Source organism: Mycteria americana, chromosome 23 (genome assembly GCF_035582795.1).
Source record: "Mycteria americana isolate JAX WOST 10 ecotype Jacksonville Zoo and Gardens chromosome 23, USCA_MyAme_1.0, whole genome shotgun sequence".
NCBI classification, from domain to species: domain Eukaryota; kingdom Metazoa; phylum Chordata; class Aves; order Ciconiiformes; family Ciconiidae; genus Mycteria; species Mycteria americana.
In genome coordinates this window covers 2391065-2418577 of record NC_134387.1, presented here as the reverse complement: position 1 = coordinate 2418577, position 27513 = coordinate 2391065, and the positions used below count along the sequence as shown (strand labels likewise).

Genomic DNA, 27513 nt, shown 5'->3' with positions numbered 1-27513 from the left:
CGCGAGATGAGGGTTGTGTCTGCGTGTGTGTGCAGAGACCTGAGCGCTGGGGCGAGCTCGGTGCATCGACTCTTCTCATGCTTCAGGGTTTCTGGCTGTGGGGACCAGCTGCTGCCGTCTTCAGGGGTGCAGCAGGGATGTGTCTTGCTTGTGGAAAATAATTGCAAATTAGTCACCACCGCCCTTGCCGGCTCCTCCCAGCTTCGGGATACTTCCCCCTCCTCGTCTTCCCCCTCCTCGTCTCCAGCCGTGGCCCACAAGCAGCTTTTGTAAGCCCCAGGGCAGCGCGCCGGCTCCTGTGTTCTTCCTCACGCTGAGAAAAATGCAAAGCTATTTATTGCAATGGAGGAGAAAATTGCATTTGCAATTTTCATTGCAAAACCTATTGTGGCACTTTTGCTTTTACTGTTTTTTATTGCAAGTACCTGACATCCCTCCTGCGGGGCAGGAGCAAAGGGGATGGCAGGGAGGGCTCTTGCCCAAGACAAGGATTTGGGGCAGGAGCCAGCGTCGATGTGGACACCACGGTGGCACCCAGTGCAATTTCTCCTGCAAGTCACACTTTGGCAGGGCTCCTCTTTTCGGGGAGCAGGCAGCAGGACACGGGCACCCTGCTACGGCTGGTGCCCAGGGCTGGAGGAAGAGTGAGGATGTTTTGGAGGAAATACTCAACTTCAGAGGTGGTTACCACAGGAAATGCTTCAAGGGGCACCGCATTTGCTCTTCGTGGCTCTTCCCTGCCCTGCGAGAGTGGCAAGGAGCGGGGCCAAGTGCGGCAGGGATGTGTTGGTAAAGGAGGAGATGATTGCAAGTGCTGGACCACCCTGGTGAGAGGCAGGGAAAAAGCTTCGCCCCAGCCCCACGTAAAATTTTCTGCTGGTCGTCACGTGAGCTGGGCATCGCACTGGCCGCAAAAGGTAGAAACTTGGAAAAGTGGTAAGGGAGGGAGCCACAGCCTTGGTAGTTCTGGTTTTGTCAATGCAGAAAAACTTTCCACTGGGCAAAAATAGCCTCGCTGTCTGCAAAGCCAAGCTCCCCACAGCAGCTCCTTCCCTTTGCCTCTGCACAAGCCCTGCGGTGGGGACGGCGGTCGAGGGGTGCTCGCGTCGTGGCTAAGAAGGATCCTGCAAACTGTTATTTTGGCCTTAAATGAGCCCAAAGTGCAGGGAGAGCTGTCTCGTGCAGAGGGAAAATACATCTGCCTGTTCACGCCGGTGCACGTGTATGCGGATGAACACGGCAAAGCCACGGGTAAGCACAGGCCTCCGGCTGCACCTTGCGTCTGGCGTTTCAGAAGGGCTGATGCTAAAGAAAGGGGACCCACGTGTACCCCTCTGAATGCACGTTCCTTATGCACCTTCAGGCTGCAAAGAGGGAGAGAATAAACCTTATTTCCAGCAAGGACCAGGTGACTGAAGCTCAAGGCTGAGAGCAGGAGGAATCCCCGGGTAGCAGTGCCTGCCGGGTCGCTTTGTTTCCATGGTGCAGAGCCCTGATGCAGCCACGATGGGCTTAGAGGGAGCTTAGTATCTCCAATAAAAGGTAGTAAAACATTGCATTTTTCATAAAATACATGATTTCTCCTTCCAAGTCTTGTGCCACTGGAATATCAGTGCTGCTGGGCTGAGCTGAGCTCTTTGGGGAAGGCTGAACACGGAGCTGATGGATGGAGACGCATCCCTGATTTCCACCCATTTGGGTGCAAGCGTGGACCCTGCGAGCTGCATTGCAACAGCTTCACTGCAGATTAAGTTCTTGTGGTCATCGGTGCTTGGTACAGAGACCTCACTCTGCAACTGTCAGTGCTAATTAAACAGAGCGAATATCAGCATCTCTGTTTCATCGAGGGGGAGGTGAGGGCCTACGTTCGGATAGGAGAACACACAGCAAAATTCGGGAAGGCGAGTGCTGGCTCGTGGGAGTGCTGCTTTCTGCAGAACGGGGCTAGTTTGGAGCCAGCCCACTCAGGATTTACTCTTTGGCAATGGGCTGTGGTTTCTGCAGAGCAAAGCGTTCGCAGCAGGCAGGCAGCACCCTGCACCCAGTAGCCTCCATGCTCCCGGCGGCTGCTCCACCCCTGCGGATCATTCCCCAAAAATCCTTGCCCCCGAGGAGTCGACGGCAGCCACAAGACATGAAGGAACATGATTTACGGAGAGGAGTGATGCTGCTCGTGAGCAGTTTGCTGAGAATCATATTAATATTTATGAGATTTGAGTAATGCAGATGTTTTGGCAAAGAGCAATGAACCTGCCTGGAGCTGGAGGTGCAATTTGGAAACCCCATTTTTGGTTTTTGCATCAGGGTAATCCCCAGTACCGGCGTTGTTCAGGGGAGCTGGCTGGCAAATCCCTTTCGAAGGTCCTTGCTTACAACCACATCCTCTGCCGGGGGCATTCCACATCAGCACGCATTCAGATACAAGCAGCATCCTCACTGTGTTTTGAAGGCTGATTTTTGGATTCACAATCATTTTTTATTTTTGGAAAGGGGTTTGCAATCCTGTAACAGGTTTGTAGCGGAGAAGCGAGCTCAGAATACCCTACCCAAGCCCGGCTCCGAAGGATGAGGGCAGAACGCAGCAGGGTTTCTTGCTCCAGGGGATTTCAGAAGGGGAAGCTGGGCACCCCCTTGAACGGCAGCACGCCCGACCTCTGAAGCAACTGCTAACTGCTCGGCACGGAGTGCAAAATGCTTTGTAGGCTCGTGCTCCCTGTGGGTGTCTGTGCAGCGGGAGCACCTGCCCCTGGTCCCAAACATCACAAGGCAGTGGCGGGTGATTTTTAATTTTCTCCTTTTTAAGCTTGTCCTTTGCACTCGGGTCCACGCCAGGATTCATTGACGCTCATATCTAATGCGGCTTTTGCAGCTCTCTGCTCCGCTGACCAGCTCAGGGGAAAAGCGGGCATCTGGGGGCAGAGATACGGGGCCGCCACAGCTTCCCCCATCCCACAGCGTTGCACAACGCCTCCCTCGTGGCCCTGGCTCGGCTTGAATGGCCTCTGCCAGCAAATGCTGCTGGGCTCAGGGGCCCGAACCCTGCACCACCCTCACCCGCCGGACCCAGCCAGGTGCCATCAGCTCCGTTTTAGCAGCGGAGACGTAAGACCTCAGGAAATCACCATGTGCAGAGACCAGTGAAGCTGAATTCCCCTGGAGTCATATAATTATTTTTGCCCCGTGACCATAAACGCTAACTCTACCCAGCTGGGTTGGCACTGGGGTCCTGCAGTGCCCAGTCCAGAGGCAAAAATCAAAGCGTCCCTTCTGGAAATGATCCCTCCCAAGGCATTTGCTGTCACAGAAGCATTTAGAGATGCCACAGGGCCATGCTGCCGGTTCCTGGCACAGGTCAGTGGCACCAGTGGGACTCATCTACGCAATGCAAACAGGAGACACGGGACACTGCTCTGCCCAGCCGGTAAATCCACGCTGGCACCCCTTGGAGACTTTCCAACCTCATTGTATGAGAACTGCCCCATTGGAAACATCAGGCAATGCTCTCCCAGAGCAAAACTGCAATTTCTGAACAGTTTTTTTCAAGCCAGGCTGGGTCATTCTGCTATCGCTGCTGCAGGCTGTTTGGGGTGGGTATAAAAAACCCACACAGTCCCATTAAAAAAAAAAGCGCTAATGATTTTCTTCTCACTTGCAAGATAATTACTCCCACGCAGGAAAAAGGAAGCACATACTGACAGATACTGCAGCCACTTCCTTTAAAAACTCTAGCCAGTTTGCTCAGCACAGGCAGAGGGGCAGAGAGCCGCTCTCGCTGTTGTAGCTTAAATAGGCCCTGGGGACGCAGGTCTGCTGGCCGCTCGTCCCCGTGCATGCCCACCAGCCCGACCCTCTCTTTCCTTGGCAGCCCGCTCCAAGAGCGTGATGAGCGGAGAGCCAGCGGGCACCCGGCCGGCCTCCCCCAACCCGCTAGAGCGGCCCCTGAAGATCGGCTGGCTGAAAAAGCAGCGCTCCATCGTCAAGAACTGGCAGCAGCGGTACTTCGTGCTTAAGGGCCAGCAGCTTTACTACTACAAGGACGAGGATGATGTCAAACCACAGGTAGGACGAGGCTGCTGGGCTTTGTCGGTCCTCAGTCTCCCCCTTCTTGCAACTTTGCTCGTAGGGAAATGGTTTGGGCTGGGTCTGGAGTAGGGTATTAAAGAGGTTTTCTGCCTTTGGGCAGTAACAGAGATCAGATATCCTCATCAGGATTATCTGTGCACTTAAATTCTTAAAAGTGCCTGGAAGCCCTGCTGGGGGCTTGGTCCTTCTGTGCCCAAGCAATGTGGTGCTGGAAAAAAAACCAGTTACCAACTAGAAAGTTGCTATCATTCTCCAAGACAACAGAAGCAGGCTGGGGAGAAGAAGAGCTCAGCACACCACCATTTTTGTGATGGCAAGCGCAGCAACGGGCGCACAAGACAACGGGAGCTTTGAGAGAGGTTTCAGCCGTGCGCTTGGGGGGAAAGGCATCTTACAGGATGCTTTTAGGAAAAAACAAGCAGAACTTTCAGCATAGTTGAATGGGTGTGAGGATTTGCCCAAGACAGACCTCACAGCAGGGCTGTGGGCTGGACAGATGACAGCGAAGGGCATCTGCTTCCTTAGGACCTCTTGGCGCGGGAGAGGGCAGCTGGAGGGACAAGGAAAGAAATTCCCTCTCTCTCCAGCCCCTGGGTTTGTATCCCATCCTGGCCCAGCCCCACCCTTTGCAGGAGGCTCAGTGGCACAGATGCAGTTTGTGTTACTGGGCTGCTGCCCTGGTGCACCCTGCATGGCCAGAAGAAACCTGCCCCACTGCCTCTTCCTCTAAGGGAAAACGCTTGAAATCCGCTGAACGCTCCGGCGCATGTCAGTTCTGATGCTTTTCGAGATCCCCAGGAGAACACAACGTGCACCCAACCCTTTGCACAAAACAGGAGTGTGATCACCCGCTTGGGCATGATTTAAACGTCTGCACCAGTGCCTGATGTCCACAGCCCTCTGGCAGCATCAGCCCATCTTCAGCCCCTCCAGGTTGTAACAAGCCCTCTGTCTCACCCATATAAACCATTTCTCAGGTTATGCATTGTAGTACACTTGCCAGGAAGAAATCAGGTTGGTTTTCCGATTTATATGGATAACTTTTTAGTTTTTCAACCACTTTCTCCATACTGTAACTTACTTTTTGAATATCCACCATCTTTTCCTTGTTTCGAGAAATTTCAGGGAAAGGTCCTCCCCATTGCCGCAAAAGCCATTCTCTGTACAAATTGTTCCTGGTAGCAAAACTAATCTCAAGGTAGAAAACGCTCGTAAGGGGAAGGTGATCAGTAGATCCTCGGGGTGAAAACAGAGGGCTGAGCCCAGTGGGATCCAGGTCCTATTCTGGCTTTGCCCCATTTCAGGGGTGACTGGGAAGCGCAGTGTCCCCAGCTGTAAGCGGGCCGTAGAAACACAAAGTGCTGTAAAAAGCTTATTGCTATTCGCGGTGCTTTTGGCAGCTCTCGCCATGACCCTGCTGCACCATCCTGGGTCATTTCAAACCTCTCTGATCCCATCAATGATTCTGACTGATACAGCTGCAGTTCAGGCTTTTGGTCCCCACTCCTCGCAGGAGCCCAATGGCTTTCAGGAAGATGAAATCTCTAAGAAACTTCTTTTCTGTGGCGCAGCCTCATTTCCTGCCCCAGGAGGCCTCTGGGGCTGACTCACACGCCTGCTCGGCCCCCGCGTGCCTCGGTGGCTCCCCACCCATCCTCTCCAGCGGGGACCGAGCTCTCCGTGTTCACCGCGACAGCTGGGCAAAGGAAGGTCCAAAAGAAACGGCTGTCTTCCACTTTGCTTTTTTATTTTCCCTCCCTTTTTCTTCTTTTTCTCTACCTCTCTCCCGCAAGCTTTGGGTTTGTTTTTTGGTTTTAAGTGATGCTGTGTTAAAGGAACAGCTTTCCTGCTCTGGTGCAGCAGAAACAGGGTGCTCCAGTGTTTTGCCAAGTCCCTTCTCCTTTGTACTTTCTTCTACCACTCCCAATAGGGGTTAAAAAAATATGAGAAGGGAGGAAAAAAAGGAAAGAGCAAAATAACCAGTTTTCTTATGCTGAGAATCACTTCATCAGAAAAACTGGCATTTAAGAAGCATCCTTTATTGTTTGAAAAGTCATTTTTAGCATATATATATATATATATATATATATATGAGGCCACCAGGTCCTGCAATCTGTTTGAAAGGAGGACTTTGATCCTCAGTGCTGACACAGGTGGCGTCAGCCTCGCAGAGATGGGACACGGGTATTTGCAGCTCCTGCTCTGCTTTGTCCTAGGGCTGCCTGTCTCTCCAGGGAAGCACCATCAAGGAGGTGGCCAGCAACCCAGAGGAAGGAGGGAAATTTATCTTCGAAATCATCCCAGGTGAGGATGCTTCACTCCTCTTCGTTGCATGCTTTTGGGCTGGACTGTTCACCCAAAATCTTTTGGGCAAGTCATTTTGGCAGTCCTTTTGCTCCCATTTTTTTTCAAGGTCCCCACAGCGCTGCATTGCACATGAAAAGTGATGTCTTACCTTCAGTATCCACAAGTCAGGGCTGGAGGAGGGCCGTGTGTCGGTGCCCATGTCCCATGCTGAGAAGCCTTGCCAAGCTGCAACGTTAAGCAGTTTCTGTTCCTTTCTTGCAGGCCTTCAGCAAGGGTGAAATGTAAGAGCGCTTCTTCATTTCACGGCCAAAAAGACATTAATGGGGAAATTTGGAGCCAAAAGCATTTAGCAAAGAAAACAACAAGAATGTGCCTTTTCTCCTCCAATCCTCTCTATAAATGATTCATAAATGGTTTTTTTGCAGGGGTCACTGGAGACCAGAACCGGACAGGGCAGGACACCTGCGTGCTCATGGCTAATTCCCAGTCTGAGATGGAGGAATGGGTTAAATCCATCCGACGAGTGCTGGGGTCAGCATCAGGAGGTAATGGAGAGCAGGGGCGGCTCTTGGAGAGGTGATTTCCTACCATCTCGTGCTCCACAGTACTTTTGTGCAAGGATGCCAAAGCTGGGCTCATAATCCTTGAAACTGGAAAATGGAGCTGTAGTGTGACTGTAACTTGTAATGCCTTAGCAACCTACTCCTAGACCAGACGCTGTGGTGTTGGGTCTGCTGCAAACATGGGCAGCGTTAAGGAAATAGCAGCCAAGCACGAATGAAGATTTCTGGGCTGGTTTCAGCCTCTTTTGCAAACTTCCTCATTGACTTACTGACCCCAGAAAATGTTGTTCTGGAAAACAACTCACATTCAGGGATAAAGCATTGGAAAATCTTGCCTTTGACCTGCCAATTTCCTTGCTTTGTTTTTCTTCCAGCTTTTCTTGCTCAGCCCAGCCCTTCTGCCCCCATTTTCTCTGCAGAGTCTGCCTTGGCCATGCAATCAGCCTCCCCACACGCAGGCAAGGCTTGTGGCGACAGGATCCTTGCTTCCAGCCCCCTCGGGCATGCATTTATGCCATTACAAAATTGTGGTCAGGGAAGTATAAAACATGAATCGATCAGAAAGGAACACACTGTAAATTTGCCACCACAGGCAAAGCCCGCAAAGGAAGCAGCAAAGGTCACTCCAGCCACTTTTCCTGTAAGGATGAACTATCCAGACTTTTCCTATAAGGATGAACTCCTATAAGTTCTAAAAGAGCACTCACCTGGATGGTCATCCTGAGCCTCTCCTCCCTCCCTCTGTGCTTCGCCCTGACTATTTATACAATTTTGTATAGGGTCCATGCCCTTCAGCTGTGTAAGACAAGCATGATGGAGCTCTGGTCTCCCATAGCTCCTGCGTTAATATCAATCACAGCAGTTCAGAGGCAAGCAGGCGCTGCCAATTTGAGCTCTTTCACTGTGACCCTGCTGTAGGCACAGATAAGCTTCACCTAAACCATGACAGAGCTGTATTTTGTCTGCAACGCTGGTGTTTTCTGCCTCTAAACTGAAACACGCTGTGCCCTGGGGCAGGCAGCATTAGGAGTGCATGAGCCAGAAATTTTCAGGGCATTGCCCCACCTGGCTCTAATATTTAATAACAACTCTGCATCTGATCCTTGCTTAAACTTAGGAGGCTGCCAGTTTCTTCAAGATAGATAAAGTGATCATATATGACAGAAAATGTAAATTTATAGTAGTACAGAGAGCCCTGAGAATAGCAGAGAAGTCAGATGCTATGGAGCTGCATTTTATGTCAATACACCGGTTAACGGACCCCGAAACTTCACGCTTTAGGGTTTTGGCTTCAATGCAAGCTGAGGCAACACGTGCTTTTAAAGCAACCCACTGTACGGTGGAGGTTTTGGCAAGAGCCCACCTGGAAGCAGCCCCCTATGACCCAGCTAGTTGTGAGCTTGTTGCACACCAAAAAGCAGAGCAGCTGCAAAGTGTGAAGCAACAGCAAAAGCACCTCCAAAATCTCAGAGGGGTTTTGCAGGTCTGGCTGCCTCCCTACAACGACAGCCACCTGCCGGGTGGGCTGGCATGGGCATCGCATTGGCCCTGGGGAGGTATCCCCAAATTAACAAATCTGCCAGCTTGCACTTAAATAAGCAATTCATTATCAGCAACCAAAGCAGAGGGGCAAAAAAAAAAAAAAAAAAGCTATTTGCCTTTACTGTGCACAATGACAGGTTTATATTCATTATTTAAAAGTGTAAGCAAGTCATAAATGAAAAATCCCCATGATTAGGCAGGTGCCGACAAGCCTCGCAGTTCCAGATGAGAGTGTTTACTTGCATTTTCCTGGTCTGGAAGATACACAGGAATTATTTCAGCCTTTAGAGCACGAGGTGAACGCATTGCAGGCACTGGCGGGGCAAAAATATCTAGAGGACCATAGGACCCTTTGCCATTAATATCCCAGAGCCAGTTCGAGTTGGGATTTGTCTGCTCTTACCATGCCCCAGGCTCCAAGGAGGAAGAGCTGGGATGCAGGCTGCTGCCTTCCCACCTTTGAGCTCTTCTCTTGCTGCGAGTTCAGGAGGAAAAAGCCATTGCTCCAAAGGAAAGGTACCACCCTCTGCAAAATACTGCTGCTCTTTGCACAGGGGAGTTTCTGGAGGGTGAGAGGAGAGGGGAGGGGGAAGAAAAGCAACTAAATCAGTAAGACTTCCAGCCCCAAATCTCTGCAAGGCTGCTTTTCTTATTTCTTGGTGGTCTCCTGTACTTTCTATATCCTTCAGGTTTGGGTAATGAGCTTGCCTTCTCTCCCTGTGCCCTGGCATCAGCCTTTTTGCTGTTCCTGTCTCCCTCTGTATCAGCACCCTGCTCCAAGGCAGGCAAGCAGCATGGCAAAAACCAAGGCTCACTGTTTGGTTTTAATCATTTTGAGAACTGTTAATTGTTTGGAGGAGGAACAAGGTTTCATTTTGCTATTATATGTTTGGAAGACGTTCTGCTTTCCCCCAGTTTGCAGACTTCTTGTACCTCCTATGCTAGCGGGAAAGCAGCTACTGCTGTTACGTTTGCGTGATGCACTTTGGCAAGTAATGTGCCTCTAGCAAAGCTTTTGGGCTCCTCTAACCTCACTGTCCTTCCACTAGCGGTGTTCGGCCAGCGCTTGGCAGAGACCATGGCCTACGAGCAGAAATTCGGGCAGCACCAGGTCCCCATCCTGGTGCAGAAGTGTGCTGAGTTCATCCGGGAGCACGGCATGAGTGAAGAGGGCATCTTCCGCCTCCCCGGCCAGGACAACCTGGTGAAACAGCTCAGGGACGCGTTCGATGCTGGGGAAAGGCCATCATTTGACCGGTAATGCTGGATTCCCCCTCTCCTACTCAACTAGGTCTCATACACCCCAAAATCTGGGGAAAAGCAGCCCCAGAGAGCTCAGCAGTGCCTGCAGGAAACTTGGACCCTCCAGAAGGGCTTGACAAGGAGAGACGATTCAGCAGAAACCCCCAATGGAGGCAAAAGCAGAATTAGAGGGTGCTGAGATGAGATTCATGGAAATAAAGGAAAGCATTCAGGGAAATCCTGGCCCCACGCAGCAATTATTATTTGCAGCAGCAGCCAAGGAAGGAGGCGAAGGGAAGAGCCTACATAGCCCATCAGCTAAGGGTAGAGGTTTAGAGAAAGGAGAGCAAGCAGAGGATCACAAATAAGCTCAGAGAACACCCTAATGCACACAGTAAAAGTTATTTCTTTCCCTGCCAGCCCGTAGCCATGATATTTTCCTCCTGTTGCTTTTCCCTACAACACCATATAGAGATGAGAGAGAGATTTTGGCTGCTGCAAGGCTGCGTCCTCCTGACCCTCTTCTTCTGCAGGACTAAGAGGAAATGGCAAACTCCCTAAAGCTGAGAGAGCTGCCTGTAGGTCTCAGAGAGGCTTTGGAGAGAGACATTTGCTATCTCTGTCATGCTCTATGCAAAATGAGAGAAGACAGGTAAACCCCTGGTGCATCTCTCTATGAAGCCCTCCCTTGACAGCTCGCAGACTAGCTGCCCCTGCAGATGCCTCGTTATCTCTAGATTAGGTATCTAGGTTATCTCTAGAGAGGTTTCCCACCTGTCCCCACCCCAAGTCAGAGTTTAACCCCTTGCTTTTGGCCCTGGCTGCGTAAGGCATTGCCCAGCCTCCCCTGCTCACTCCTGCAGGCTGCTCTGGGGCTTTACTCGATGGTTTGCACTGGTGAAAGCAGTGACCTCTGTGCTGGGATAAAGGAAAGGTGGGTCCTGCCTTTCCACGGCACCTAAAGTGAGGCTTTTTGGTTTAATTCCTGCCCTGCCTTGCCCCGTCCATCGTAACGGAGACAAGGACTGCCTGGGCTGCTGCATGTGTATGAAGGTGCTTGATACTGGCCGTGGTGATGCCCCACCTGTGCAGACCCAGGGAGCTGCTCAGGCATCACCTGAGCTCTGAGAGCTGACAGCAAGATCTGGGGTGCTTGTGGGAGGGGAGCACCCAAAACCAGGAGCTTCCCTGGACTTTTGTGCAAAACAGTTTGCCTAAGCGGAGTGCAGGGGCCTCGTCCCTGTATTTGCAGGCCTGTCCCTAACTGCAAAACTTTTCCTATTTTTACCTAGCTTTATGCATCTTTGTTAGGAAAAACCACAGCACTTTTACCTAAACAATCCCTGTGCTGTGCAAGGTAGAGCCACGGCTGCTCTGGAAGCGTAACCATCCCGGCTGTTGGTTTTGCAGCTGAATATTTCTTGCTTTCCGGGTGCCAGACTCCTGCCGAGAGCTTTCCTGTTGTAACCTGTATGGGGGTCATAGGAAGGTGAAGCCTTTTTTTTTTTTTTCCCCTCCTAGAACTGTGTTTTGCAGCGGGGCATGGCAAGGGAGTTTGGCCCTTTTCCCAGCACCCTGCAATGTTAACCCTGTGCTGCAGGGTTTGGTATGAGCATTGCTGCAGTGATCTCAGGGTGACTGCGACCCCCATGCACTTCAAGCAAAACATTTTCTTAGTGAGGAGGAAGGCCAATAATGGGGTTTCCAGTGACCCGAATGCTGCAAGATGCTGGCTCGACCTTCAGTGTCATCTTCGCAGCCTGTTTGGGTTTGCACAGGCACGCTTGCGCGCACAAGCACGGCAGGACTGAGTGGGGAGCGTTAGAAAGCTGCCGTTGCAGCCCAGGCATCCAGGACGCCTAATGGTGTGTATTTATAGGCCCTACAAAAATACAGCTCTGAAAAAATTCCCGTATGGTTATGTGCGTTTGTTAAAAATAATAGTATTTTTAAAACCCCAACCAATTCTAAAAATAAATGACCTGGGGGATTTTTGCTAGAAGTTTATAACAGTTTAGCGACTTCAAGGTAGGTCAAATTAGAGGCTTATGATCTTGACAGTGTCCTTTTGACATAATGTAAACTATATGGTATGCAAAGCTGCAAACATCTGTCCCAGCAGAACATCTTCAGTAATTGCTGTTAATCTTAAAAACCCCAGGCAAGCTTTGCCAGCTCCGCACAGAGTGGGGAGTGCCTGCCAAACATGTGAACACCAGACAATATTTGCATGCAAACCCTCATGAGTCAAACGCAGGCTGGGAAGGCTCAGCCCGGGTATGAACACTGGGGACCTGCCAGCCCCACGGTGGGGAAAATCTCCACCAAGCATTTATTTTCCTGCCAGCTGGGGCTGTTCCCCGGCTTGGGGTGCCCTATGGATTCCCCCCAACTTGGTCTGGCCTCCCTATTTATCTCTCTCTGTCTCCTGCATCTATACACAGAGCTTAAATATAATCTCATGCTCCTGGAGCCGGGCAGGGTTTGCTCACCAGCTGGGTGCGAGTTTCACGTGAGCGGCTCTTTGCTCGTTGCAGGGATACGGATGTGCACACCGTGGCCTCTCTGTTCAAACTCTACCTGCGGGAGCTCCCCGAGCCAGTTGTACCCTGGATGCAGTACGAGGATTTCCTGCTGTGCGGTCAGGCGCTGGATGTGGATGAGAGAAAGGTAGAGATGCATTCGTTTCTCTCCTTCTGGCCTTAAAATTAGCTGTGTTTCAGTGCCAGGGCTTTGTGAGCTCGAGATGCCAGGTGCATATATAGCTGTGTATTATAAGCAGTGTAATTACTGAGCTTTGAAATCCGAAACAAGAAAAAGAAAGAAAAAAAATTTAAAAAGAGAAAATCTCCCAAAGCCAGTGGGGTTTCCCAACTTGACAACATGGGTTTATCCATTTTAAAGCTTAAATTTCTGGAGCAGATCTAAGAGCTGCTCAGCACCTCTTTTCGTTGAGTCCTTGCAGCAAACAGCGAGTGTGACAACCAAGAGAGGAAGGAAACACAACCTCCTGCAGCCTCCATCAGCCCGAGCTGAGAGCGGAGCTGGTGGAGGGCTCTGGGTGAGACCAAGGAAGGAAGTGGGAATTTGGGAGAGGGAGAAGTGAGAAACAGATGGGAACTGTCTTTTCCTAACTATGTATTTTGGTGGGAAAGAAGCCCCCTCTCCCCTGCAAAAAAACCACTCACGGATGCTGTTCCTATACACAAAAAAATAAGGCAGATATCCTCGGTAGCATGAGCTCTGTGAACTGCAATGTTCAGCCCTGTATTTCAAGGGCAAATGTTTCTTGTAGGTTGTTTCACTTCAGGATCTTTGGGGTTAAAAATGTCCTAAATGTTTATATACAAGAAATGCAAGGAGATTAGGCATGATCAGCTCCTTCCAAAGAGCTCATCACACACGTGCTGGGCCGGAGGGGACCCTGCTCTGTCCTTTGCCGCTGTGGCAGCAGCAGTGCTGGGCAGTGGGCTGCCTCTTCTTGCTGAGCACTGTACAAAAACTTCTCCATGTTCATGCTTGGTCTGTCGGAGAAATGTAATTTCCAAGGCGAGCAAATGCCAAGAGGTGAGACCATACAGGGACGAATGGAGTGACCAAGAGCCACTCTTGAGTCCATATACATCGGTGAATTTTTATAGAGCTATTCCTTAACTTGCGTTTAGGGCCATCAGGAACTCCTGAAGCAACTGTCCCTCCTTCCCAGAGACAACTACAACCTCCTCAGCTATATCTGCAGGTCAGTCCTCTGCACAAGGTATAAACAGCTCAGATTTGGTGTTGGTGAGTAGAAATATCATCCCAAAGGCTGAGGCTGACTCCTAGAGAGAGAGAGCCCTCTTAAGCCGTGTTTTGGGTCCCCTCGAGGCACCAGATGCTGACTTTTGTAAAGGGAGAATGTCAGCCATGGGGATAAACGCCTTGACGATGTCTGAGCATAAATGCCTACCCTAAAACTAGAAAAAGCCTTGTGCGACAAAGCCTTGTGCAACAAAACTGTCAGGTTTCACACAGCCTGGGTGATTTTTCTGTGGTTATTAAATATTAGATGGTGGTTTTCCCTTCCTTTTTGTTTTTTTTTGGGGTGAGCAGCTCATCACATGGTGGTTTTTCTACTGATACCAATAAGACCCAGCTCCAGTCCACAGTTATAAGGCAACTATATGTTTCTGTCCTTGGGACTTAGAGGAAGAGCTGGATGGGTTAATCAGGATTTTATACCAGTGGGTGTGTAAGGCTTTTTGCAGTCTTCCTTCTCTAACTGGAAATATTTGCCCTTGGATTCTGGCAGGTTTCTACACGAAATACAGTTGAACTGTAGCGTCAACAAGATGAGTGTGGATAACCTGGCAACAGTGATTGGAGTGAACCTCATCAGACCCAAGATAGAGGATCCTGCAATTATTATGAGAGGTAAAAGGGACTCCTGGAATAATTGGCATAGGAGCACCTGATATGCTGAAATACTCAGTTGCATCCACAGTCTTGAAATTAAAATTTTTCTACGGTAGACTCGTGGATATAAGCCAGACACGTGCCTGGGCACAGTAAATAACAGCAGGGGAGAGTAAAGCCATGTGTGTGTTAGGCTATAAATGTGTTAATGGTGACAAAAACCCCTCAGGAGTTGCACTGTGTGTTCCCTCCATAGATTTCAAACTATTCAGGAATTTGGTGAAGTCTCCTTTCTTCTGCTTAGAGCAGGATGGTGTGAAATTCTTCTTAGAGAAACAAGGGAAACTCAAAGAAATTGCTGTTTAGCTGAGCCAAACTGTAATCCTGTGGGCAAGGAGAGATGCGGCAGAACTAATTGAATAAATATTTGAAGGCCAAAGACTGCTCTGCTCTACAGGCATCACATGCAAATGGTCCCGATATTCATACGCCTGTTCGTATAACTGATACTTGTAGTTTGCTTGTCGAGCCAAAGAAGCACAATTTGTGGCTTTGTGCAGCTGAGCAGACTCCTATCTTGGTTGCTCTATGGTCTGCTACTGCTGTTCTGGAGTGATATAAAAATCCCTCCCTTTATTTGGTTTTATGATCGTGCTCCTTGTCTTCACCTGCATTACTACGTGCATCTCCATTTTGGACACCGGGAAATGCAAGTGTGGGTGGCAGAAAGCCCATCGCATTGGGTTTGCCGCTGACAGATCTCTGATTTCTTCCAGGCACGCCACAGATCCAGAAAGTGATGACTGTGATGATAAGTGACCATGCAGACCTCTTTCCCCCGTCCAAGGATGTGCTGCCCTCCCCACCTGCCCAAAAAAATGACAAGAAGGCCCCCATCCCTCGCAGCTCCGTGGGCTGGGATGCTGCAGAGGACCCTGCGGTGCCCAGGGCAGAGAGCTTGATCCAAAGGCAAATGGTAAGGCTAGATCCTCAGAGAAATAATAAAACAGAAATTCAATAAATGTGTGATTAATTATTATGGGATCTAACAGGTCAGTGAGCCACTAAGAGCACTTGCTATTAATAGGGTAAAGAGCTGTAACTGTCATCCCTGGAATATCTACATCAGGAAAATGATGTAGATAAATTTTCCACTTCCCTGTGGAAAATCTACTGTTCTGGGAAAAATGAAAACTCCTGAAGTTTTTTAGCTAAAAGGCAGAATAGATGAAACCTTTTCAGTTCATGCTGGTGAATTGAAAACACTGAGGATTAAAGGCTTTTCTCAGAAAGAATATCTGCAAAAAGTTCTTTTTAATGGAAAACATGGTGCAACCCAAAATAATTTTTTATGGAAAACTTGTGGCCATCCCTGTCAGCATGTTAAGATGTGCCTTTTGTAAATATTGCAGTGACAGCAGTCGCTGCAACCTGTCTCTGCTCACAAAGCAGGACGAGGCTGTGCTAATGCCACGGGTCTATTTTACAGAGAGATGACCTGAATTCCAGCAGTGCCCCCGGACCAGCTGCGAGCTCAAGTGCACCCAGAGAAGATAATGGGTCCAAAGATACACTGGGAATGTGGAAAGCACAGTCAAGGAAAAGAACTCAGACTTTACCTAACAGGAAATCTTTCCTGACGGCCACTTCTCTAGGGGAGAAAGGCAGCAATGACAAAAATGACATATGTGCCAGTGACTTTTGGAAAAGCTCCCATGGGAGCAGCGCGTGCTCCTTGGTCCCCGGTGGACATAAGAGAACGTTGTCTCATGATCTTTTTAAGCTGCTCGACCTTCACCGGGCTTCGACCTACGACAACGTTCCTACCTCCCAGGCAGAAATTGGGGAAGGCGGCGGCTCCAGCCCCAGCCCTTCAAGCAGCAGCTCTGATAAGGAATTTCTACCCTGCTCCAGTCCCAGCCATCAGCCAAAGGAAATAGCCAGCCCCACCAGCAGCCCTGCCGAGGTCTCCAAGCCTGATCAGGAGAGCAGGGAGTTCCTGCAAAACATGATCCTGAAGCTGGAAAAAGAAATGGAGGTACAGAAAAATGACTACGAGGAACAAATTAAAAGGTAACACGCTGCACAGTGCTGCTTTCTGGAGAGTATGAAGCCTTCAGCTCATGTTCTTACAACACTACTATTGCACAGATTTATTTACCAGTAATACTATACAGTATATAATAGTAATGACTAATGATAAAATATAGTATTATAGTAGGCTAACTGAAAGTCAATCCCCATGTGCTGTACTCTCATGACGTAGTTGCTAATGTTCTTTTACTACAATATTAATACTCTATAGTTCTTATTACATCATTGTATGGCACTATAATGTTTCTGCAACAATTTTACACTGCCATAATTCTTGTTATTACTATAATATTGTACCATTATACTATCCAAAATTCAGTAGTAGCATTATTACATTATTAGTTGTAACCATCCATGTTACATGTATTGATTTTTTGCATCGTGTTATGTGGCCCTTGAGGGTCAGGGGATCAGGACAGAACCTCTGGCTTATTTTATTGCTCAGTGACACAGAGGGCAGACTCTTTAAGAGCCAAACGATGACTTCCCAGCACCCTTCTGATCCAATCCTTTCACGCTCTGTTTCTCTTTGCAGTCTCGAGAAGGAGAACTATGAAGTCTGGGCCAAAGTGGTGAGGCTGAATCAGGACATTGAGAGGGAGAAGAAGAAGTCTGAGGAACTGGAGCTGAAGTTGATGAACGTGGAGCGCTCACGGGAGGACATGGAGAAGAAAAACAAGATGCTTGAGGAGGAGATAAAAAACTTAGCTAAATCCACGAGCAAGACTGATGCCAAAACCAACTAGGAGAAGAGACCCAGCTGTGCACAAACATAAAATGCAGCTGCATGAATCCACAGGAATTGCCAAGCAGGTTCAGAGCCAGGGACTTGTATCGTCCGGTGTTCTGCTACTGGCCACGAGCTGGGTCAGAGGAAGGAGCCCAGAAGTTAGAGGCTGGTTTATGCTCCGAAACAGGAAATTTCAAAAATATCCTTTAGCTTTTTTGGTGTGGTTTTTTCAACTCCTCTTTCAGCTGCTCAAGTTACCTGTGGAACAGGCCAATATTTCTTGCTGCTCAATCAGAATATCTTGCACTCAGGAGTTCAGGCTAAGGACACATTATGCCTTTACAAAAATAAACCAGCAAGCATCCCTCTTGCCAGCCGGCTGGCTCCTTGCTGGAGACACCCACAATGCTTCTGAGTGGAACAAAAAGTCCATAAATCTGAGTGGACAGAAAAGCCCTGAGGTCGGGGGTGGCACAGCCCATCAGGCAGTGTGCCTGGACGGTGGGCTGCAAACGCTGTCAGGACCACGGTTGGTATGTTCACATTAACACATAGTGTGATTATTGCTCTTATAGAGCAAGAGAAGCCCAGACAGCCCGTCGGGTCCACTGAGAAGGGGTCTCATACAGCATCACTCACTGTGCTGTGCCAGACTCGTCGATATCAAGGCTCCAGGTATAAAATCACAGTATCATAAAAACCTCTTTAGTTAAGTGGCTGTTCAGTTATTTTAAATCACTGTTCCTTATAGCCATGTGTATATAAATCCAGCATAGCCGCTGATGAGGCTTTGGAGAGCACTTTCACGCATCCATACACAGAGCTCTTTGTGCAGAGGGATCCCATCAGCAACTTTACCCTGTACAGAAAATGGGGCTTCTCCATTTTTCCTGATGGACAGTTTTCAAAGAATAACAGATCTGGACTTATTTACCACCTCTGCTTTTGTTTTTCATCATTTCATCAGCGTAGAACAGGGTTTCCTCAGCCACCTTGGTGGAAACCTGGGTTTGCACCCCAACGATGATGCTGGGCCTCTCCCTGTCACTTGCTGCCATCAGTGTGAAGACTAACCGGACCCGAAGGTCTCCTGGTGCCAGTGTGGCTATTTGTAAACTTGTCTGCTTGTTTTTCCACTGCCTGCCAGCAAGTCACCCTTCCAGCAGTACCTCGGTGCTGCTGAAGCTTTTGGTGTAGGAAAGAAAATAACTGGACTCTGCAAGAAAACCTTTCACTCTTCGTTTATGTTAAGAAAGGGGAAAAACAACACACAGCCTCAGCCCAGCCTAGAGCCTTCATGGGAACAGAAAAGGGAAAAACGCAGAGATCTGCAGGAGTTTTCAAGCAAGATGTCTAGGACCAAACATGTGCCTCTGTGCTAAGCGTGGTGAGGTTAATGCAACAACACTGGATTACTGCTACTGAGGACTTGGCTTTGGTGATACAAAAGTTCAGCTCAAGAGAGGCTGCAGACCTGCTTGGCAGAGCCCACAAAGAAAAATGAACTGGTGAGAGAAAGGGACACAGAGGAAACTATGTGAAAAAAGGGGAGATGGGCGTGGGAAAATGCTATCAGAGAATAAAAGTCAATATTGGGTATATAGCACTTGCTGCTACCAGCCTTGCTGGGGGGGACTTCTCTAGCCCTAAAACTGAGCCCAGACTCCTTAGTCTGAAACTTAGATTCAGTTTGATGTGTTGAATCCACCTTTGCTTAGCTGCGGATATAAAGTACAGGTAAAGGAAAGGTTTGTGCAAGTTGCGCTGCATTTAAGAATCTGACCCATAAATAGCTCATTCAACCTATAGGCTCTGACTCCCGGTGGTTTTCCTTTCCATAGGATCCCCAGAGACTACACAGCTCCTCACTGTCCTGCCCACAAACCTTCACACCAGGGAATTAATTTTTTCTGGAGGCCTGCACTGCATGGGGCTACTGCAAAATCACAGTGCCTTCCAGAGGCCCCACAGCCAAGGTCCTCTGCTCTTGCAATGATCAAATCTGATTAAAGTGTTTCAAATCTGAAACTTGGTAATTTGAAATCTCAGTGCGGATCACGGTACCCCTTTGCATTGGACCAGAGGGCCTGGACCTGCTAGTGCAGAGCTCCGCAGCCCACAGCCTTGCAGAGGGATGGGCATCACGGAGAAGGGCCCCAAGGAGGACAGTGTGGCCTCCACCAGGCTTAGCCACCTTCAAAGATGAGCTATCCAAACCTCACCTTCCCCATCACCTGCATGTCCCACATGCTACGGCAGCCTGAGATGACGCATTTCTTGTCTCCCGAAGTCTCTTTCAAGCACCGCTAACACCATTGGTGCTGCAAGTCAAAGTTCCCACCGTGCACCTAGGGGACCCACATCTTCCTGACACTCAAATCAAGAGGTTTCCAAAGTGCCTGCGAGATGCATTTTGCCTGCCATTGTTTCAGAGCAACTGTTCCCATTCATGGTTCTTTTCTGTGATTTCAGATGACCTTGACAGACTTGCTTCAGGGTTTATTTAATTTTTTACCTTTACAAGGAACTAATTACTAATCTGGGCATGAGGCTCAGGAGTCATTTAGGGAGAAACTTCTCCATTGGGTCTAGGAGAAATGTTGTGAACATCTGGGCTGGAAATGCCACACGCTCCTTTCTGCAAAGATCAAAAGTGTGAAGAGGCAAATAATTCTTTCACAGCCCACAGTAGACTGTAATGACGTGCAAAGGCTTGGCTGACGCTCAGAAGTCTCCACGATTAGGACAAGTGCACGTTATTTTAGTATAAACTGCGCATTCCTCCACTTCCGCTGCAGATAGGCAAAACAACCTCTATCAAAGCATGACTGTTTCCGAAGATCAGAGTAACTTCTTTGAAGATATTCTGCCCATTAAAGTTTGGAGTGTTTATAGTAGTCATATTTAAAAGATAGACTTTCCAATAGAGGTCAGGTGGGCTGGAAATTCTTAAGTGCATGGGGGGAGTGAACAGCCTCAGGGAGCGACATGGGCATCTTTGAGCTGGTATTGCTGTTGGGTGCTGTAAGATAAGGAGCGTTTTCCGTTTTTAAAAAGTGAGCTTTTCCCAGAGACAGAAAAGCATGGATCTGCCCATGCCAGACCTGTGGAAACTTTGCATGCTTTTCAGGCCTGAGGGTATATCCTCTTGGCTCAGTCACGCAAAGCCCAGAGCTGCACCTGAACACTGGCAATGCCCAAATCCTACTCTGGATTTAATGCACTTTCAGATCTTCTGTTGGAGACACCGGAACACGAGATCCCCAAAAACTGACTGATGCATGACGTACATTTCCTTCCCCCCTCTCTTTTTGCAGCCAAGCCGTAAAGCTTTTTGGGGAAGGAGTAGCAGAGAAAGTCTTCTCTGTTCCTGAAGCAGGGGTTGCCGTTTGTCTGTGCTGCAAGGGGCATTGTAAACTCATGGAGGGTTGCTTGGTGGCTGCTTTTCAGCTCAGCAGACTTTAAGCATTGATTCTGGATATCCTAGAAAGTGTGAAACTACTACTATCATATAAAAGTACAACAGACTGTCTATCGTAGATAATAAAGAATAAACCCTGTAGAAAGATCCTTTTCATCCCTGTCCTGGGCACTGTTGGCTTGGAAACTGCTAAAAAGGCAGTTTTCCCCCCCACCTTAACCCTCACACTGCACAGCCAGAGGACACAAGAGCATCCCCTTCAAGGTGATGGGAGAGTGTGTAGGATAACCCACAAAACATACTGAGCATTTTCCTCTCCCTTTAAATGTGATATGGCTTTCCAAATTAGAGCAATTAAAACCTCTAAATTTAGAATGCATCTAAAACTGTTAAACCATGCATTATGGGGTGAAAATATGACATCTTTTAGGATATAATTTTAGTCCTGCTCTCACTGTCTAGCATTCTTTGCATTAGAGCAAAAAATCTGGTTTGCTTTTCTTAGGTATTTACTGCATTCATTTAGGAATTCACTTCATTGTATCCAGGCGTTTGGTAGGCGTGAGAGGCAAGAAAGTAAAGTTATCCTTCCCACATTATTCTCTTTGGATCCCGAGCCAGTCACGCTTATGCTGACTTATCCCCTCATATTTTATCGAAGTTGCATTTTTGGCATGATAGTAACTTTCCTTTTTTAGCTTGGCTACTGCATAAAATAACAAGTTGTTGTGGGAGGCGAGGTGGACGTGCGGGAAAAGTGTCCAGCCACTATTTAGGATGGCTTATACAAAGGAAAGAAAAGCAGTGAGAACATGTCGTTCCCCCCAGGCATGAGGGAGCAATGCAGTCCGTCCTTCCTTTACATGGGAGCGGAAAGATACCCCCAAAACAGGCTGCTTTTAAGAATAAAAGACTGCCAAATTGAGACTTCTTGTATGAATAATTGTTCACCAAGGTGGGGAGAAAAAAAAGTCCCCAGACTTTCAGCCAAACCCTCCCTGGAAGCAGTCCCGCTGTCCCGCTTTCTCTGTGTTTTCCTGCCACCTTGCTGCAGCACAGGGATGCTACGAAGCCAGACCGTCAAACTGGCCTGGAGGAAAAATAACCTGGCAAAAAAGGAGCATCCTGATAAAGCGAGGGACAAGATGAGGACAGGAGGAAGCAGCCAGGGTAGCAGGGACAGCAGTTGTCTGAATAAGCGCTCCTTTGGAGAAAATGCTCGTCTGTTCTAGCACAAAAAACCTGCAAGTTTAGGAATTCTGAGTTATTCAAGCAGATAAATGCCCCGAGCACTTGCATGGTGAGTACTGCTCAGGGGCTCCAGCTGGGACAGCTTCTTCCTTGGATAATTCACACTGCCAACAGCTCACCACATGCATGGTCTCCACGGAGAATAGTTTACCCTTCTAGCTGTTTTCCTTTACAAGAGTTTTGTCAGTAGGTGACTCCCATAAACAGAAGTGCTCAACACTTAATTGGGAACTTGGTTTCTTAAGAAATAAGGCTCATAACTTCAGCCAAATAGGGCAACCAGGTGAGTGATATGAACTTAGGTGCAATTTTCCTAACTGTAAGGCTGTGGGGCAGAGCAGAGAGACCTTAGTGGTGCTGCCACTGCAAGACTCCAGGGTGTGCTCAACCTTTAGCAAACATCAGAGAATTTACCAAGCTGAAAAATCCAAGAAGCAGAGAGCTCAGTGAGAAGGAAACGTCCTGTTTACCCCTTGAGTCCATCATATAAGGCAGCTTCACAAAAAGCCATTCGCTTTTCATGCATAACCCTGTTCAAAAGGGCTCCCTGTACTCCCATGCCCAGCCAACCCTGGCGAGCCCTGCGTGGCAGAGGGGAACGACACTCCCAGCGCCGTCAGCGGCCACTGGTGTGGCTTGTGAAAATTTGCTTTATCATGCGTAAAAACACGATGTGATATTTCAGCCCTCTTAACACAATGTACTGATAACAGGAACTGGGAACAGGGGAATGTTCCTTTAATCTCATCAGCTGGCCGAAATGCTGTTTGCTGCATCCAGGGAGCTATTTCCTAACAAGTGCATTTTAAAACCAGCCAGCGAGGCAGGGGCCAGGCTTTGACCTCTTATTAAAGAAATGAGGATAAGCATCAGCTTGGCATCTGCTTTCTGAGCATGTGAGAGGTAAATTTTTCCCTTCCCCAGCAGTGTTGCCTTGTTTCTTTCCTCGGCTCCCTGATAAGGGCCAGCACAGGCTGCCATCCAGCCGGAGAGGCTCTCCTTGCGCTTTGCAGGCTCTGGATGAGGTCCACACTCGATCCCTAGGGCCAGTGCAGGTTTTGAGTCTTTTCAGTGACACCTTTACCCTGTGTGTCCCTTCCTGGGGCTCAGAGGATGGATTTTCTAATGCTGCCAAGTGTTCCCTTTGTGTGCATCCACCTTTCTGATGCCGCTAAAAATCCGGTGGTCATTTTAAGTGCTGAACTGTATGGAAATGCCAATCCAAAAGGAGTCAGGAAGTCAGCCAAGCACCCCAAGGACACTTGTTCCCAACACAACAGCTACAGGCACCGCCAAGGAGCGAAAGGTCAAATGTCCACTGGAAACTGGAGTGTTTTCACACCCTGGGAAGGGATGTTTCCACCGGGGGAGTGGGAACATCTTGCTCCCTCGCTGCCTTCCTCCTGTCCAGTATAAAGAAATCTGAAATGGGGATAAATCAATATTTACAGTTTGCAGAAGACCTGGGATACAGGTTTAGAAACTCATTAGCTCCAGAAGACTGGATCTTTCCCCTAGCTGGCAGTGGAAGGGCATTGGCTTAGGGTCAAGGATAGCACAAGAAGTTATGGAAAAGCAACAGCAGATTAAATTGCTGTCATCCACTCTGACCCGTTTCTGCTCACTCAAATATAAAGCCTCACTGATAATGGCAAGCAGGATGGCTTTTAAAAATAAAATTGTAGCAGGGTCTTTCTTCCATTTTGTAAGGCTGCTCAGAAATCACACGTAGGAACACCAGCTGGGGCAAAGCACCCTGGCATCCCATCACAACGTGGAGATGGAGCTTTAATGTGCTTTGCATCTATGGTGGCTTTTTAGGACTCTGGTGTAGGGCTCAGACAGTTGGACTGCTTTTTGCTTGACCTGCCCATGTCTTAGCTCTCCATCCTCTTTTAGCTTCAATACCAGCAAGCAAGGAGCCCATTGCCCATGAAGTTGAGCCTGCACCACTGCAAGCCTTGCAGTGCCTTGGCCAGTCATGGCAAAGGAGTTTGCAGCAGAGTGCTCAGCATTCACCACTCAAGCCAAACTAATTAGGTCTTCTGTCCCGATGAAAGTCAAGCCATTGAGGTCACAGATTTTTGCTCTCCAAAACTCAACACAAAAGTAATGAAGCCTTTGAAAATGTCTGCAGAGCACATATGAAGCAGAGCCAGACAAAGACTTGGGAGTCCTGAATCCCACTCTGCACTGTAAATATTTGTGATAATAACTAGATCGCCGGGCTTGCCAGATAACCCTTCCTTTTATTAACTTTAGGCTAGAGGTTTTAGGCCAGAAGTGTTGACAACATTGGTGTCAGTGGTGAAGACACTGGTTTCTTCCCTGAGAAGAATGATGCAAGAATGAGAGAACGATGCAAAAGCAGGATGGTTATTGATAGAAGAGCAGCTGAGAGCGGATATAGAGGTGCAATTCATTTGTTCACAGAGGTACCGTTGTTTCCCAGCGGCTACCCCATCCCCCGAAAGCTGCTGAGTTCCCGTGTGCGTGCCGATTGCAGCGTGCAGCAGGGTCCAGCTTAGCCAACAGCTCTATCTTAAAAGTTACTCCTTTCTCTTGCAGTAAGTGCAGGGGTTAATGCAACGCTGGGGAGCTCACTGAGGCCCTTGTCTAAATTGTTTGCCTGTCCTGGAGCTCATTAGTGTTGCATGCAGTGCCCTGAACAGTGTCACGGAGGAACGCGTGTGGCAGCCCCCGTCAGGAAGGACGCATGCCCCACAAAGCATGGCCTGCTCCCTCTGCCATTAGCTCGCTGCTCAGGGCACGTTGCTTATCTCTAATGCACTAATTAGGGTGGACAGAGGAAGCGCCAGACGTGCAATCAATATTATTGGGCCAAATTTGCAGCTGGTGTAAGTTGTCGATCGGCAGAAGAGTGCAGAAGAACGAGAAATGATGTGAGCTAGAGAAAACCCAAGGGTAAACAAGGGAGTTCAGAACTGTGGTTGGGCTTATCCCTGCTTTCCCTGCAAGAATGACTTAAAAATTGGTACAAAGCTAGAAGTGAAATTTTGGATAGCAGGTTGTATTTGCATGATGTCACGCTATTTTGTGTCTATCTCAGCAGCAACCAACTAATGTAAGCCAAAATCGAATCGCTTAAACTGTTTCAACACTTGGATCAGCCCATTAGTCTCCTAACTGTGTGGGTCTCAGTTTCCCATGGATCCCCACTCTCATTTTAACCCATGGGGGAATTCAGGTTGGGATTTCATACTGCAGATCTGGCAAAGAGCAAGCACAGTAAGCAATAACTAGTGAACAGTTATGCCAGCTACCAGTACTTGTAGACATGGTAAAAGGGCCCATTTTTCCTACAAGAAGATATTTGCTCTGCTTACAGTTCAGCTGGCTTATGTTTCAGGCTGTAGGCTTCTCTGTATCAGTACCTTGAGCCGGGCATCTAAAATCTGGTAATGATAAAAGCAAATAGAGCACGTTCAGTATTGTAGGATAACGGGTTTTGCTTTCCCACTCTCCCAAAGCTTTGCCTTTCGACTTTGCCTGATTAGCCAGCGGTGACAGCTCAGGAAATGGATTCCACCAAATCGCACAACAACTGATCTAAAATGCTCTAATCTCTGGAAAGATAAGGAGTTGCTACAGCAAAGCCAACATAAACCTGAGAGCCATGGAAGGCTGGACTGTTGTTTAGCTGCTGTTGCTAGTTAGCTACTGTACTTGATTTCAGAGACCACCCTGTATTTAAACCTTCTCACTTAACTCGACACATATCTTTTCAACACCATCTGAAGCTCACATCCTGGATAGTCTCAACCGCACGGAGCTGAAGGACATTGTTTGGGGAGCTCTAGCACTGCAGTGAGCATCCCCTCATCCTAAAGTCGCTGCAGATACGACAGGGAGCAGCTTCTGCGAAATACAGTTATGCTAATATTGAATTCATGGTACTGCAGCTGCCCATTTAAAATAAAAGACAGCTTATCATCTTTGTTGGCCATATCTTGGGCCATCACGGAAAATGTAATATTTGGAGCTAGGAAAAAAGCCCACCCTCTTTTCAGGAAGCATTGCTCTATGTCACGGAAATCCATTCCTCTCATATCATTTCCTTTATTGCAGCCATGTTGATTGCTTTTATCCCTCGTATTTCCTTTGTTTACATGAAAAATGCAATCAAAGGGCCTGCTAAGCCCTTGAAATGCTGAGCAGGAGGTTGATCAATTTGCGTTGTGGACAGAATCACATTGGGCATGTATCCAACAGCATAAAACAAGTAAGCAAACTTCCCATTTCCAGCGTAAGCTCATTTGCCCTGAGCTGGATATATTGCAGTATATACATTAGCAACACTCTTCTGTATTTTCTGGCATTATCTGCTCTAAAAAGTAACTCATTTTGCTGGAATGATGCAGCCATATCATAACGAGTTTTGCCAGCAATGCTGTGTGGTGAGATGGGGTTGGAAGCAGAAATTTTCACAGCTAATCCCTCGCTCAAATTCTGCTCTTGTTGACATCTGAAGTGACTTGAGAGGCAGTAGAGTAAATTGGCATTTACTAGCATGCATCTGAAAGCAAATGTGCTCAGTTGCTGCAGGAGATGTTACCAAGACCTCAGCAGGGAGAGCTGGACCCCCTTCCACTATTCATCTTCTTGACAAGGGTATCAAAAGGTGGACTTTTCCCTCCACTTTTATCTGGGAAAAGAAGCAGTAATTCTAACGGCTGCTCCTTCTACTGCTTTCAACAGCCTTGCATTTCCCCAGCAAGCTGCTCCACTGTGAGAGGGGCAGACACGCTACGTGCCTCGAGTCCCGCTCCCCAGGGAACGGCTTGCAGAGACGTGGCCTGACAAAAAGTGTATCTTGCCTGTGCGAAAACGGATGGAGAGTGATAGAGGGACGAAGGAGAGCAAGGCAGGGACGAAGGTGTGAAGGCGAGTGAGACAGGATGCCTAGCAGCCAGATTTGTTCCCAAAATGTGCCCAGGGTTCTGAGGTCATTTGAAAGCCTGCCTCTGTAGTGGGATGTGCAAATGAGATGATAACTCTGATAAACCTGCCTGCCCTTTTGAAATTACTGGCTTTGTGGTTTACAGAAAGAGAGTTTGGTTTTGTTTTTTTAATGGATGTCTCTATTTCAGTGGGCTTGTAGTGCAACGCTTAGCTTTTTCTTCTTACTGAGAAGATGCTTTTAAAGAAGTTCATTTGCACAGCAGTCGGTTTGAGAGTCTGTTTTCATTAGGAAATGTCCAGGAGTGCTAGGCCATAAACGCAGGTCCTCTTTGGGTTACAGCTGTGCCAACTAAACGTGCGACCAGACCTGGCTGCTTTTCACTGCCAGCTAAACTGGCTTAATAACAGGTTGTCGCAAACCTGCCTCATTTTGTCTGGAGGATGTTCAGGGTAGACACGTTTGGGGTGGCTTTCATCTGTTCTCCCTTAGGCATCTAAACTCTAGAAATTCAAGTGCATATGTGTTGTCCCTTTACTTGCAGGAAAAAGAAAGGGGTATTGCCCTGCACTGCCTCTCCTTATCCGGTGTCAGTGCCAGAGACGGCTTGGGTGATTCCTATGCCATGCCAAGGCTTAGCCTCAAATGTGCCCGTTTCACACCCAGGGAAATCACACCCTGTTACCCTGTGCGGGTCAATGCAGGAGAAAAACCACATTATTTCTCCCTTAGACTTCGGAGTGGGACTTTAGAATAAGACATGGGTCACATTTTGCAGCTGGTTTCTGCTTTCTGCGACATAGGCACCTCCCTGACCGCTCTTCGCTCCCGACATTGCCTGTGCTAGAAATACACAGCTCTGGCCAAAATGCCTAGTCCCAGCACTAATATTCTACAATAATACACTACATATAATAAACCTCTTCTTCCAAGGGGTGCTGATAAGAATTTCCATTTTTAGTCG

At 48.3% G+C, this 27513-nt stretch overlaps 1 protein-coding gene across 2 annotated transcripts; it reads left to right on the top strand.

The window, feature by feature from the left end:
* Positions 1-3855: 3855 nt before the first annotated feature.
* On the top strand, positions 3856-20773 carry ARHGAP25 (Rho GTPase activating protein 25). 2 transcript variants are annotated; one of them, XM_075523586.1, is made up of 10 exons: positions 3856-4059; positions 6300-6387; positions 6816-6935; positions 9545-9752; positions 12275-12407; positions 13403-13476; positions 14029-14150; positions 14909-15108; positions 15622-16205; positions 16762-20773. In XM_075523586.1, the coding sequence occupies exons 1-10, from the start codon at positions 3883-3885 to the stop codon at positions 16970-16972; spliced, it is 1917 nt and encodes a 638-aa protein (XP_075379701.1). In that variant the 5' UTR covers positions 3856-3882; the 3' UTR covers positions 16973-20773. The 2 variants fall into 2 exon arrangements, with proteins under 2 accessions (XP_075379701.1, XP_075379702.1); XM_075523587.1 differs by having other exon boundaries at positions 3916-4059; positions 6816-6921.
* Positions 20774-27513: the final 6740 nt, after the last annotated feature.

Bases quoted from the DNA above. Each gene is read 5' to 3' on its own strand.
- ARHGAP25 (XM_075523586.1), top strand. From the start codon at position 3,883: ATGAGCGGAGAGCCAGCGGGCACCCGGCCGGCCTCCCCCAACCCGCTA. The intron at 6,388-6,815 runs GTGAGGATGCTT...GTTTTTTTGCAG, and splicing joins TATCTTCGAAATCATCCCAG to GGGTCACTGGAGACCAGAAC. The intron at 12,408-13,402 runs GTAGAGATGCAT...ACTTGCGTTTAG, and splicing joins TGGATGTGGATGAGAGAAAG to GGCCATCAGGAACTCCTGAA.